This window comes from Octopus bimaculoides, chromosome 5, assembly GCF_046866305.1.
Source record: "Octopus bimaculoides isolate indiv1 chromosome 5, ASM4686630v1, whole genome shotgun sequence".
Classification (NCBI taxonomy): domain Eukaryota; kingdom Metazoa; phylum Mollusca; class Cephalopoda; order Octopoda; family Octopodidae; genus Octopus; species Octopus bimaculoides.
The window spans coordinates 103,519,809-103,534,086 of NC_142932.1; the positions used below are offsets into that span (position 1 = coordinate 103,519,809).

The following is a 14,278-nucleotide window of genomic DNA, read 5'->3' on the forward strand; positions in this document are numbered from 1 at the left end:
GTGATACCAAGTGTAATAAATTAACATACATCAACAAATCCCTAATTAAGCTGCTTAGAATTCTTATGTAGTGTTGTTATGACAAGACTTAGTGGCAGTTTATATACAAATTTATTGTTACATTTTTCTTCTTACGGGGCTTTATCAAATAGAGACAGCATCAAAATTATATGAACATTGTATTTTACAGGAGTTGAAGGTCTTCATAGATAATTAGTGATAAAACTGATCATCACATTGCAGCAAAAATGTATGGTGTTGATTCTTCATCATCTCTGAGTTGGAATAGAGATGTGAAAAAAGCTATTAGGAAAATCATGCTGGTTTGAGTATGAATTTCTGAAAACAGCAATGAGAGCGGAATTTGTTGAAGACTCTAATGAAAGAAATCTGAAATTTTTCTGACTTCTTGTGCCAAAAGGCTCTCTTTATAAGGTTGTCACTGGAACTTATCACATGAACAATTAGTTCTAATTCGCTGAAACACATGATAAACACATAATTTACATGTCATTGGAAATAAGAGTTGATGTCAACTGCCATACCTACTTAAGCTATATAGTTACACTGCCAGAGCCATACAATGGATCAGATATACTGAATCATTCAACTATGGTAGGAGTTGAATAATATTCTTAAGGCTGCAATTTACTCACCTGCAGCATCTTTCAGACTTTGTCACTAATTCAGTTCTTATCCAAATTGAAAACTCTTAACATTTTTGAAGAGGACTAGTCCTTAGCTACATTTTGGCATAAAAATTTGAGATTTGGTCCAATAGAAAAAAAGTTTACATCAAAATTTGTAGCAACATTACAGGTGAGTAAGTAACACCTCCAGTCAAGTTTAGATCTAAATAACTTTTTTTATTTCAAAAGCAAAATATATTTATCTTAGCCTCAATAATAGAAGAAAGCATGAAGAATTCCATAGTTTTGGTCCCATGCAGCAAAACTTTGAATCAAAAAAGTTGAGGTAAAATATCATGAAAAATAATATAAGTAAGGCAAAAAATTGGATTCAAGTATAATTAGCTTTTTTTTTTTATTTTAAAAACAAACTACATTTTAATTAAGCTTAAAAACAAACTATATTTTAATTAAGCTCAATTCGAGGAATTTCATGGTATCAATATAATGCAATGAAGTTTTAAAAGAAAATAGTTATGAGTGTTTGTTTCTCAACCATGGTGTCGAGTGACATTCGCAAGGGTGCTTGGCTGTTCCAACGCCTTGCCATTGCCTGTGGTAGTGCAGTGAGTGTCTTGGCTTCCTTCAGCAGGCTCCGTTGGACCTTGTTAGTGTGCGACCACTTGGTGTTGAACCTATGCTTTTCCTTCTTCCTCTTCTTTTTTTTTCTTTCTTCACTTATGTTTGTCTTTTGTTTGGCTTGAGATTTGTATTTCAGTGTGGTTTTGTATTATATATTTATCTAATTCTATTAAGTTATAGCGCTTGATATGATGAATTTTTAGAGTAACACAATAATCTCAACATGCAAAGAAACTTTTGTATTAGTATGAATCTGTAACAAAGATCTGTTGAGATTTAAAAATTGAACTTTTGGTTCACTGTACAGAAATCTGGGCACATCTGTAAAATTTTATAGAAAAATAGCAGCTTATGTTACTATTGTTACTTAAGTTTACTCGCCTTGCAACAAAAGGTTTATTTGATACAAGTTATTTATTTGATACAATGTTCTCATGATCCTCCTATTCCATGACTCATTTTTGTGACCGCAGAGTTTTCTTCGTTGCTTATCACTGAACATTTTCTCTGGGGAGCCGTTGTAGTGTTTTGGAAAATAAAATATAACTTAAGCCCAACAATATGACTCAACATTTACGTTGGTAATTCACATGCTTTATATAGCCGAAACACTTATCCTATCAGGAATCCTAGACCCTAAAATTTACCAGAAAAAAATATATCTTTCTGTGGAAACAGAAAATAAAGTTTTTAAAAAAGACTCAGAAAAAATTATGGAGGCGGAAAAAAATTTATTTGATGCAGACGATGTATTGCGAACTAATGTGGCGAAACCGACAGGAAGTGAAAAACGAAACCGGATTCTACTGACAAATGAAAAGCTTGAAGATAATGTATTTATGTGCGTATCTCTTTGATTGGAGAGTCACTTTCTGTTAATATACCATCAGCATGGCTGCTATGTTGTCAAGTTCCCTGTTTCGCAATACTATTTCACGCCGTTGCTCTCAAGTAAGTGTAGTTGTTGATCTCATACTGTTTAGTTATAATTAAACTAGGTTTTAGCATTTTTTTAAAAATAATTTTATATCACAACCTATATAATTATCCTGTTAAATTACATTTAGTAACAAAATTGATTTGCTACCTCACTTGATATAAGGTTAACGTTACCAGTTTGTTTACAAAACAGAAAATTGGGCACTGTCATGCTATTAGCTGTCAGAAGTGAAAGTGCTCACTGCTAGTGAAGTATCTGTCTGTCTGCCTGTCTGTTGCTGGCCTGTCGATTCTTTGGCTACTGACAGCTAATACCATGACTGGCCGGAGCGAGCTATATGTCTGTCTGTCTCTCTCTCTATCTATCTATCTATTACTCGAAAGTTCGCGCGTCCGCGCTAGCTAGTCGTGAGTAGAAAACACAAATTTAATATAAAAACATATTTCCTGAAATTGCAAATTATTTAAAATATAAAAATATAATTTTCAACAGTGAGAATTTATCAAAATAGAAAACAAATGAAGTTTGAAGTTTAAAAATAATAGGATCGACCACTCACGACTAGCTAGCGCGGACGCGAGTACCCTTATACTCTGTGTTGTGTTTTCAAACGCATGGATATAGGTGTCGAATTTGTTCCAATAACTTTCGAGTAATAGATAGATAGGTAGATAGATAGATAGAGAGACAGACAGACATATAGCTCGCTCCGGCCAGTCATGGTATTAGCTGTCAGTAGCCAAAGAATCGACAGGCCAGCAACAGGCATGCAGGCAGACAGACAGATACTTCACTAGCAGTGAGCACTTTCACTTCTGACAGCTAATAGCATGATAGTGCCGAAAATTGAAAGTTAAACTTGTTAATACAACTGTACGCATTAATCAGTGATGGTTGTGAATGAAATTATCATAAATAAAGAAGAAATATTAACCTAATATCATATTTAGTACATTACATAAAACCTTACGTAAACAACTTCAAAGTCACCTGTGTTTTGAATGTCAAATTTTTAATATAAACTAATAGTAAATTCTGTGGGTTAATAATGTTCCGGCGGAGGTAAAGAATACACACACCACCCGTTTTCGGCGTAACCCTAACCACTTGATGTGCGTATTCTATACCTTCGCCAACGTTCTGGGCCCTAGTGTAGAACGCTGGGCCATCGATTTAGTATATCAAATATTTCCGCCCTTCGAGCAGAGTTCTGATCGAAGCACGTACTGGGATATACCCATGGAACAATGAAACACTCGTCTCATTTTGAAGATCCCATGTCTGGTGTATGTACAAACAACGCAGACTCATACTGGACACAAATTAAACGGAGATGAAGTATATATGTGGTTCTAGTGGAGATATGCTGGATGGATGAGGGAGGTGGTGTTGGCAGGGAAGAACTCGACTTGGACTCTCTCGCGATTCAAATCCAAAGAGTGACCACCAGCATTATCCATAGCAAGCAAAACCTTAAATTCCATGAAAACATTTTGGAGATATACTTTGGCTTGATGGATGAAGCATTGGTGGAACCAATTCAAAGTTAGACTTTTGGTAATCCAGGCCTCGGGGTAGGGCATCCAGTGAACAGACAAGGTTTTTATTCTTATTTTTGAAGGCCCTCAGGTTCACGGACTTGTAGGTAAGTCCTGGTTTCATCATGTAGCCAGCAGCATTGCCACACATAATTAGCATCACTCTGTCCTTCTGTGCCTTAAATCTTGGGGCTCTGGCATCTTCTTCCAGAACAAGCCAGTCTTATCCATATTGAAAATCTGTTCCAGCTCATATCCCTTGTCCTCGATGATCTGCCTAAAGATCTCAAGGTACCTCTCAATGGCTTCTTTGTCGGCTGCTGCTGTTTCTCCATGCAGAGAAACACACTTTATCTTAAACCGTTTCTAGAAACGGTCAAACTATCTCCTGCTGGTTTGAAAATCTTCGTTCTCCGGTGTTGTCAATGGTCTTGGTCGTGGTTCTTCGGTGCCTTCTGCTCCATCTCCTGTCGAACTGCTGGTATAATTTCCACGCTTTCTCGCAGATGATGTTACCACTCAAGGTGATGTTTTTCTTGCAGTCACTGATCCACAATCCCAAGGCAGATTCCATCCTGATGAAATACTTATTTCTCACAATCATTATCCTTTTGGCATGTTCACAGAAACTTACTGCTACAGTAGTCTTGATCACCACCTCATTCTTCTTTATGTAGCATATGGTGCTTTCGTTGACAACATAATAGTGACCTACTGCAGCATAACTTTTACCTTCCTGGAACATATCCAGCAGTTGTGTCTTCTCATGGAGTGTCATAACGTTTTTCTAGCACTTAGGTTCACAGCCAGAAGCCTTAGAAAGTGTAGGACATTTGGGCAGCAACTTAGGACTTTAATAACACACTGTGAAAAGCACAGCACTCAACAAAATACTGGAGTTAGCTACTGGACGCAGTTTTTCCAAAAAAAAAAAAAAAAAAAACCTACAAAATATCTTCATTATGTCTAATATGCGCATACCACCAATGGGAGATTGAACAGAGATTTTAAATAATCATGGTTTTGGAATATTGAGTTTGTATTACTGTTAGATACAATAATCAAAACATTTCTTAATCGCAGTCTTCCATAGCTGGTGCAACATCAGCCCTGCTCCTGAAAACTTCTGGTCAAAAACATACCAATCACACCCATCCTGTCTGTCATTTTTTAAAATCAAACATTATACATCTAGAACTGTGTCATACAATTTGTTCTTCCTTTTTTATGCTGGTAGTGTATGGCATGATAGTGACTTAACTGTTGTTTTGGGCAGGTTCAGCATTCATGTCGAAGTTCTTTATTATCCGTGTCTTAAGTTGGCCATTAGTCAAGATTGCTTCTCTTAACGTAGGTAGTATCTTATGCCAAAGGTATGTGATCAACAAATAAGTTTTAATATTACAGTATTTAAAGGACACATAAATCGATGGGACCACTACTGTACAGTAAGTGCCATCATTCTGATTGATTCTACCTATACAAACGTGTCCTCCACCGACATTTCCTCATAATTTTCAGAAAAATGAGTATTTCCAAATGAAATATTCTACAAATGTGATGTGCCAGTGTATATGTGTGTGTGCCCGTCATTTTTATTTTTAATATTAAATTCCAATATAATTGTAATCACATTTGTAGGAAATTTCATTAAAAAATTCTTATTTTACAGTGAGGTGGGGAGCACATTTGTGTAGGTATGCCTATACTTCTTTTGTTATCACTTATATAATTAAGCCTTGTATAATTCTAATATCAATAATTTATGTTGTTTGAATGAGTGGCATTATAGACAATTTAATCGCCCTGTGCTTTACAAAATGGCAAATTGGTAGTCTTTAGAATATTGAATAGAATGCATTCTGAGGTCAACTTTACCTTTCACTCTTCTGGGTTCTATAAATAAAGCACAAAATATTAGGATCACTTCTCTCAAAATCAGTTGCATACCACTGTAAGAAGTGCTGTGGAAACCACTGAGAGAGTCCCTACAGGAGAGTCACACAAATTTTATATAGTGAATTGACCAAGATATGTGGTGCATTACTGTACACAAGAAGATCTGCCCATTGCAACAGAATTGAAATCCTAAAACTGAGGTGCCACATAAAAAGCATTGGTGTGGGTGCTGGTGCCATGTAAAAAGCACTGATGCTGGTGCCGTATAAAAAGCATTGAAGATGGTGCCACATAAAAAGCACCCAGTACACTCTGTAAAGTGTTAGCAATAGGAAGGGCATCCAGCCTTAGAAACCAAATCAAAACAGACTGTGGAACTTGGTATAGCCTCTGGTCTTGCTAGTTCCTGTCAAGCCGTCCAACCCATGACAGCAAGGAAAATAGATGTTAAATGTTGATGATGATGATAGTGAAAGATAATCCTTGCAATTGAATGGGATTATAATAGAAGTATAAATCAAATATCATATGTAGGAGACTGCATGATGACTTACCTCAACAACTTGAAAGCTATCCATGGTTTTGAATAACTGCAGTAATTTCAGGGATAATCTTCAATAATAATTATTGAATGGTTATGGGTTTAAAAACACAGTACAGTTCATTAATCTTACTTATTATAAATGACACATCAACTTTATGTCCATGACATACAAATTAGAATAGGTTATTTCTACTACATCTTTCACTAATTGGATCACACCTGTTATGTCCCTACACTTCTTACTACCTCTGCTAAGGCAGAGGTATTGTTTCAGTTGTGTTTGTTTGTCCGTGGACAAGATATCTCAAGAACTGCTGGATGGATTCAAATGAAAATTTCAGGGATGTTTGGCCTCATGACTGGCACGAACTGATTAGATTTTAGGATCAATCCAGTACTGGACAAGGATTCTGGATTATTTGTTATATTTACTTTACATGATTACAATCTTACATTCACTTTCAAGTCTTTCTCAATTATCTCCCTTTAGGCTGTTTCCAAAGTTTTATTTTCATTTCTCTATTATTTACTTTACTCGTATCTCTATCTTAGTAGAAACTGATGGATAAAGAAATCAAACTACATAAACACATGGCAGTAAAACCGTCCAGAAATTGAATAACACTAACATTTTTATAATATATATATTATATATTATACATACATATTAACACTTTACAGTATATCTACATCTATACATCAATCTAAAACAACAGGAATACTAAAGGAAGGCTGGAATTTAAGAGAAGAGAAAACTAAAAGGTCTCATGCTATTCATTTAAAAATTCCAGAGTAGAACTTATTACCTCTGCCTTTGAAACTATTTTGAATGGTGAATTTATTAACTTCGGCTTGTATTAGATAAGGATAAACTATTTATTACTGTTACTAAATTTTCTACAGCCACCTTCACATTCCATGACTATCATTGGGATCAATCAGATATTGGACAAAGATTCTAGATTATTTTTCCGGTTTTTTTACTTAATTTTTGAGAGGGGTTGGGTTCATTTTTAGTATTCTCATTTGTGAGAGCAGTTGAGTTTATTTCAGATATTGTCATTTTAAAAATCATCTCTAGCTAGTTGTCGAGAGGACGTTGGTGTAGCCTTGGCAGAGGTTTGTGCTCTTGTTTTTTATGTTATAAAGCCATAGTTACCAATGTCTGTTGTGAAAGCAGTAATGTAGAATTTTTCACATAATTATGCAAAGAAAAAAGTTACCCCTCTCTATTACTTATTCTTCTACATAAAGTTTTCCCCTCCCCACTCAAAGTTCATAGTTTTGCAAGCTGCATGATGACCTCACTAGTGCTGGTGGCTCAAGAAAAGCACACAGTGTATGCTTTAAAGTGGTTGGCATTAGGAAGGGCATCTGGCCATAGAAACCATGCCAAACACATTGGAACATGATGCAGTCTTTGGACCTATCAGATCCTGTCAAACCATCCAACCCATGCCAGCATGGAACATGGATGCTAACCCCTTAGCTTTCAGAGTTACTCTGTCAAATGCAATTCTTCCTCATTCACATTGTTTTGAACTAATCATCCTTTATCTTGAAGTTTTGAGACTTTAGTGATATGATTGTTTATTTTTAGAATGACATTGTAGATTAGCTCTGAGAGACTGGCTATTATGAATATAAAACAGGTAGAATATTTGGGTTGGCTATGGTCAATTTAAATGCTAAAGGGTTAAATGATTGTGATGATGATCAGTTTGCCTAACATCTCTTTGATTTAATATGTTGTTAAATTTTGCAGTGTCAAGCTTATGTTATCTCAAAATGTTTGGGAACTTCAACAGATGGAAGTGATCACATGAGCCCACCTCTTCCTCCCACGAAAGAATACAAAAATGAGACTCCAGAATTGAGACGGGCTCGGTTGTTATATCAAAGCAGGAAGCGAGGAATGTTGGAAAATGGGCTTATCTTAAGGTACAGGCAAGATATTTTCTGAAGAATAATTTTTCTTTAATCTACATGTGCATGTGTACACCAAGTTAATTACTGTTCTTCTGACATATCTAAACTAAATATCATATCCCTAACACTGTACTCTATCACTAGCAAAAACACTTTTAACTATTAGAAGTTCACCTAACAGTAAATAATACAATTAAAATTGAATGTACTTCAGTACATTCTTTATGTTAATCCACACTTAACTATATGTTCTTTGTGCAAAAGGTGCACCTGATTATTATTCCCAATTCGTTACTTTGAATCATCTAATCAGTGAACAATGTACACACTAAAATTCTGTCTTTGTCTAGTAATTATTTGCTAGACTATACTTTGCGAAGATGGTTTATTGAAATATTGAAACAAGTCCAGAATTGTCACCATGGCTGTATGGGAAGATGCTTGCTTCCCAACCATAGTTCCAGATTTAGTGACACCTTGGCCAAGTGTCTTCTTCTATAGTCTTTGGCCAACCAAAGTCTTGTGAGTAGATTTGGTAGATAAAACTGAAAGAAGCTCATGACTCAGTGGTTAGAGTGTGAGGCTCACAATCATGAGGTAGTGAGTTCAATTCATGAACCAGGCCGTGTGTTGTGATCTTGAGCAAGACACTTTATTTCATGTCACTCCCTTTCACTCAGCTGTAGAAATGAGTTGCAACATCACTGGTGTCAAATTGTATCGGCCTTTGCCTTTCCTTTGAATAATATTGGTGACATAGAGAGGGGAGGCTGGTATTCATGGGCAACTTCTGGTCTTCCATAAATAACCTTGCCTGGACATGTGCCTCAGAAGGGAAGTTACTAGGTGCAATCCCATGGTCATTCATGACCAAAGGTGGCCTTTACCCTTTATATAGATATATATGTGTATCTGTGTCTGTCCCCCACCATCGCTTGACCACCAGTTCCACATAGTTTAGCAGTTCAGCAAAAGAGACCTATAAAATAAACACTAGGCTTAAAAAAAAAGTCCTGGGGTCGATTTGTTTCAAGGCGATGCCTCAGCATGTTTGCAGTCGTTTGTCTGAAACAAGTAAAAGATAAAAGTTAAAAGATATTTCAAAAGATCAAACTCACTTCTAACTGGATGCCTCAATTTAAATTATAAAGTTCTCTCCCTTGTCCACTTTGGACAAGAATTGTCTTTAATGCTAATGAGTTTTCTTCCCATTATGAGTTTGATTTCAAATGATTAAAAATTCTTTTTAATACACTATATTCAGTATGTTAGCTTACACTTAACCATATGTTCTTTATGCAGAAGTTCTCTCCCACTTCTCCTCTTAGGAAAGTTTGCAATATCATAAAAAGCATATGGTCTACAACTATGAAGAACATGATAATAGGTCATTGATTTGTTAGTTTGCTAAGTTCAAATTTTCACATGGGTTGAAAAAGTTGGGGCAAATCTTATAATCACCTCAAGATAATGAAGTGTTCAGTTTGTTACAATAAACCGAGATATTATGGAATAAACAACAAATTACAGCAAGGTAAAATTTTTGCTGAAGTTTTACATCCAATTATTGGGTTCAGGCATGGCTGCATGGTTAAGAAGTTTGCTATGCAACCACCTAATTTCAGTGTTTGATTCTAATACAAAGTACACACGTCTTCTGCCATAGCTTCAGATTCATCAATACTTTGTGAATGAAATTTGCTAAACAGAAACTGTAGGAACACAACATATCTATAATTAATAAAATACACCATTTTGAGCGTGGCCGTTGCCAGTACCGCCTGACTGACCTTCGTGCCTGTGGCACATAAAAGCACCCACTACACTCTCTTAGTGGTTGGCGTTAGGAAGGGCATCCAGCTGTAGAAACTCTGTCAAATCAGATTGGAGCCTGGTGTAGCCATCTGGTTTCACCAGTCCTCAGTCAAATCGTCCAACCCATGCTAGCATGGAAAGCGGACGTTAAATGACGATGATGATGATGATGAATAACCATTATTGGGCTTCACAGCTGATACTGAAAGAAAAAAAGTTTACAACTACATGGTTATGTGTTGAATGCCTCTGTGTAGCTCATTGAGTAAGAATTCTCTACCAAAACTTTGAGTGAAATTCCATGGACGGAAAATTTGTGGAAATCTGAGAAGGACCACACCTTTTAGGTGGGACATTCAATGCATCATTGGGTTTAATAATACCATCTACTTTTAGCTGCTTCTACTGAAGTCCATTCTGTTATAAGCAGGTGATCAGTCTGAGGATAACTTTCTTCTACCTATCTCAGATGACCTTTAAAATTCTGAGTGCTGCCCTCTCTCTTTTAAGTCATAAAAAGTAACATTAGTGGTCAGCCTACATTATTTTTCTTTCTTTATGTGTTTAACCCTATTTTAGTTTTTAATTGACCCTTTTGATATCAACCCACCTGAAACTGCCTCTGGCTCTGGAGTACAAATGTCTGTTTTCAAAAGTTCTTAATTAAAATCTTCCACCAAACCTTAGTCACTATTTATTTTCCTAACACTAGCTTAATGATAACTAAGTTATTTTACTAAATTCTTTGTTATATTTAGAATTAATTGAAAGAAACACAAAGCATCTCAATAGAAATATGGTAAATAAGGGGTTAAACATTTAACTATTATCTACACTAGCAGAAATACCACCTTCTGGGTAGTTTTCTGCTAATCATTCTAAGGATATTCATATGTATATGTATGTATCCGTGGCTGATTAACACACACACACACACACTATCCTTATCATCATTTTAATTTCTACTTTTTCATGCTTGCATGGGTCAGACAGAAATAGTTGAGAAAGATTTTCTATGGCCAGATGCCCTCAAGTAAGGTAATATTTCCTCATGGCCAGACATGTTTTCATGGAAGACTGGAAATGAGAGACACCACCTGCATGATGGTGAGGCTTTTTATAACTATTATGTGATGTCCACACGTCCACACAAGAAGACACTCCTTCCTCTGTTGCTGATTAGGTGGGAGGTAGTCTTCCAAAAGTATAGTAGCCAGAATAAGAGTAAAGTGGAAAAGGGAGCTATTATCTATGTTAACTAGAAGGAGATTCTCTTACTGAACAAAGGGAAAATTATACAATGTGAAGCTGTATGTTAGTGAATTGTGAGTCTAAATGTAGTGGCTGTGTGAAGGTTGCAAAGAAATGAAACAATCTTACTCTGCTGAATGTGTAATGTTTGTGTGAATGAATGTTAAAACTCAGATGAGCTGAAAGAAAAACCAAATATAAGAGGAATCAGATATGTCCAAGAGAGACAACTGCAACGAACACGTAATTGTGAATGGGTTAAAAACAAAAAAGTGCGAATGAGATCTATGTAGTGAAAAACAGTGGATGAGGAGGACATAGGAAACTTGATCCCTGCATGTTGAACCTTGCAAAAGAAATGAGAAATGAAGACAAGCAACAGGAGAGGAACTGTTCAATTCATGCAAGCATGGACATAGATTTAGCATAAAATGATGACATCAACATGTGTATGTAATATTTTCATAACTGAAATGTTTGTATTTATTTTCCAGTACCTTTGCTTCAAAATATCTCAAAGATCTAAATGAACAACAGTTGATGCAGTATGATACTCTTATCAATGAACCAACTAATGACTGGGACATTTACTATTGGATAACAGGTCAGTTATTTTGATTACTTTGTTTTAGTCTTTCCACTTTGTATCTTGAACTATTTGTTTCTTTTATCTTCACTGTGAACATTAAAGAGGTGATAATACATGCCATCATCAACATCGTTTTTAATATCCACTTGCATGGGTCAGGTGATAGTTTTGTTGAGGCAGGTTTTTCTAGTCAGATTCTTTTTCTGTGGCCAGCACTGGTTGTCAAGCAGTGGGACACACACAAAAAAAAAAGTTGTGCTTGAGAAGACCCATCACACCAAGTGAAATTGCAGTCATGGCCGATGGCACATAAAAAAGCACTGTTCGAATGTTGAGCCTCACAGGGTCAATGACAGGTGACTGAGACCTTTGGTGATATACCATGCTTGAGAAGACCTGTCAAGCCAAGTGAGATCATAGTTGTGGCCCATGGAAAACACCCACTGCAATCTTGGAAGGGCATCCAGCCATAGAAACAATACCAAATCAGATTGGAACCTGGTGCAGCTCCCCAGCTTACTAATTCTGTGAAACTGTCCAACCCATGACAGCATGGAAAACGAACATTAAATGATGATGATGATATATATGAACTTCCACAGTTTCCCCAATTAACTCACAAAGCATTATTAGTTGGCTTAAGGATATAAGTAGAAGACACTTGCAAAAAGTGTCACACTGTGGGCTGAACTTGAAACCATGTGGTTGCAAAGTGAGTTTCTTAACCTGCACTGGCAAAAAAAGGTCCCCAACACACATTTTTTAATCAACTATATTTAATGCTTTACTGATATGCAATTATCAAATACCATGTGTGGACAAGATTCTATTTTTCATGGAGCCAACAAACAAATTTTCTGTTATATATCATAGGCACAGACACAGCTATGTGGTTAAGTAACTTTGCAGCTATGTAATTCCAGATTCAATCCCATTGGACAAGTATATTCTACCTTAACCTTGGGTTAATATCTCGTGTGGAATTTTAATAGATGAAAATTGTGTTGAAACCCGCAATATATAAATGCATCTGGTAGTGTCCATATTTATACTAGTCTTAGTGGTTCAACAGAGAAATCAGTAAAATACTTGTGAACGATGCCCCAGCACTCCAAAGAATAGAATATTATGACTAGACTGGTAGAAGTCTAATCCACTCATTATTTCCAAGTAGAAAATTTTATTCTTCAGCAGATGATCTCAACACCTAAATGAAAGAAGTGACTTTCTATCATCATTTTAATGTTCATTTTTCTATGCGTGCATATGTGAGAATTTGTTGAGGCTTATCAATCTACAGATGGATGTACAGCCTATCACCAACCCTCACTTGTTTCTAAGCTAGGTTAGACTTGTTTTCCATGGAATATTGAAAACCAACACTATCACATATATGATAGTGAAATTCTTTTATAACTATCATGTGGTGTCAAGATGAGGAGACACACAAATACACATATGGCCAGTTTCGTCTCCCAAACTCCACTGACAAGGCTGCCCCAGGTTGGGAACCAAACTTAATCACCAACCATGCCTCCCATCCTGAAGGGAAAATTTATTTCTCATTTACACCAGGAAACCAGAGCTAAGTATCAGCCTTCAGAAGGGGGCCTATGAGTAGTAATTTGTTCTGATTGATACTTTGTTTAAATAACAGAAACAGCAATTTGTTAAATAGTCAGGTATTAATATCAATTCTTATTCTTTTTCTCATTTGTTTCCAGGAACAAAACCTACTCCTGATCAATTCAACAATGAAATTATGCAATTATTGAAAGAGTTTGTCAAAAATGATGAGCGTGCCAGTCGACTCAAACAGCCGGATCTATAAAATTACCAGAGGATTCCTTCATTTTTAGTGTAATTGTAAAATAAAAACAAAATAAGGATTCGAATGTATAAACTGACTAGTCATACTTTTGGATTAAAAAAAATGTTACAAGCCTATCAAGTCTCAGAGTTAATAATGTTGCCTCTTCCAGTAGCAGTTCTTTGCTTTGCTACCAATTATATTTAGGATCAACCAATTTTCCATTTTGAATTGCATCTTAGAATCATTTACCATTCTTCTTTTATAGTTTATGTATTGTTGCCAATATGCAGCAGATGGAATGAAAGCAAACAGTATTACAATAGTTTTCAATTTCATTACAAAATCTTGTACGTAGGAGTGGCTGTGTGGTAAGTAGCTTGCTTACGAACCACATAGTACTTGTTTCAGTCCCACTGCGTGGCACCTTGGGCAAGTGTCTTCTACTATAGCCTTGGGTCAACCAAAGCCTTGTGAGTGGATTTGGTAGACGGAAACTGAAAGAAGCCCGTCGTATATATATATATATATATATATATATACTGGCTGTTGCTAGTATCGCCTGACTGGCCTTCGTGTGGGTGACACGTAAAAGCACCTACTACACTCTCTGAGTGGTTGGCGTTAGGAAGGGCATCCAGCTGTAGAAACTCTGCCAAATTTAGATTGGAGCCTGGTGTTGCCATCCGGTT

The 14,278-nt window shown here is 36.1% G+C and overlaps 1 protein-coding gene across 1 annotated transcript in view; it reads left to right on the plus strand.

The window, feature by feature from the left end:
- The window catches only part of LOC106870174 (succinate dehydrogenase assembly factor 2, mitochondrial), a 13,865-nt gene extending 142 nt beyond the window's left edge, over positions 1-13,723 (plus strand). Inside the window, exons 1-4 of the mRNA XM_014916174.3 lie at positions 1-2,222; positions 7,958-8,133; positions 11,682-11,791; positions 13,501-13,723. The exon at positions 1-2,222 is cut by the window's left edge and continues 142 nt beyond it. Of these exons, the coding sequence (XP_014771660.1) occupies positions 2,163-2,222; positions 7,958-8,133; positions 11,682-11,791; positions 13,501-13,607 (453 nt within the window). The 5' untranslated portion in view covers positions 1-2,162 and the 3' untranslated portion in view covers positions 13,608-13,723. The remainder of the gene's footprint in view (positions 2,223-7,957; positions 8,134-11,681; positions 11,792-13,500) is intronic.
- The last annotated feature ends 555 nt before the right edge of the window (positions 13,724-14,278 follow it).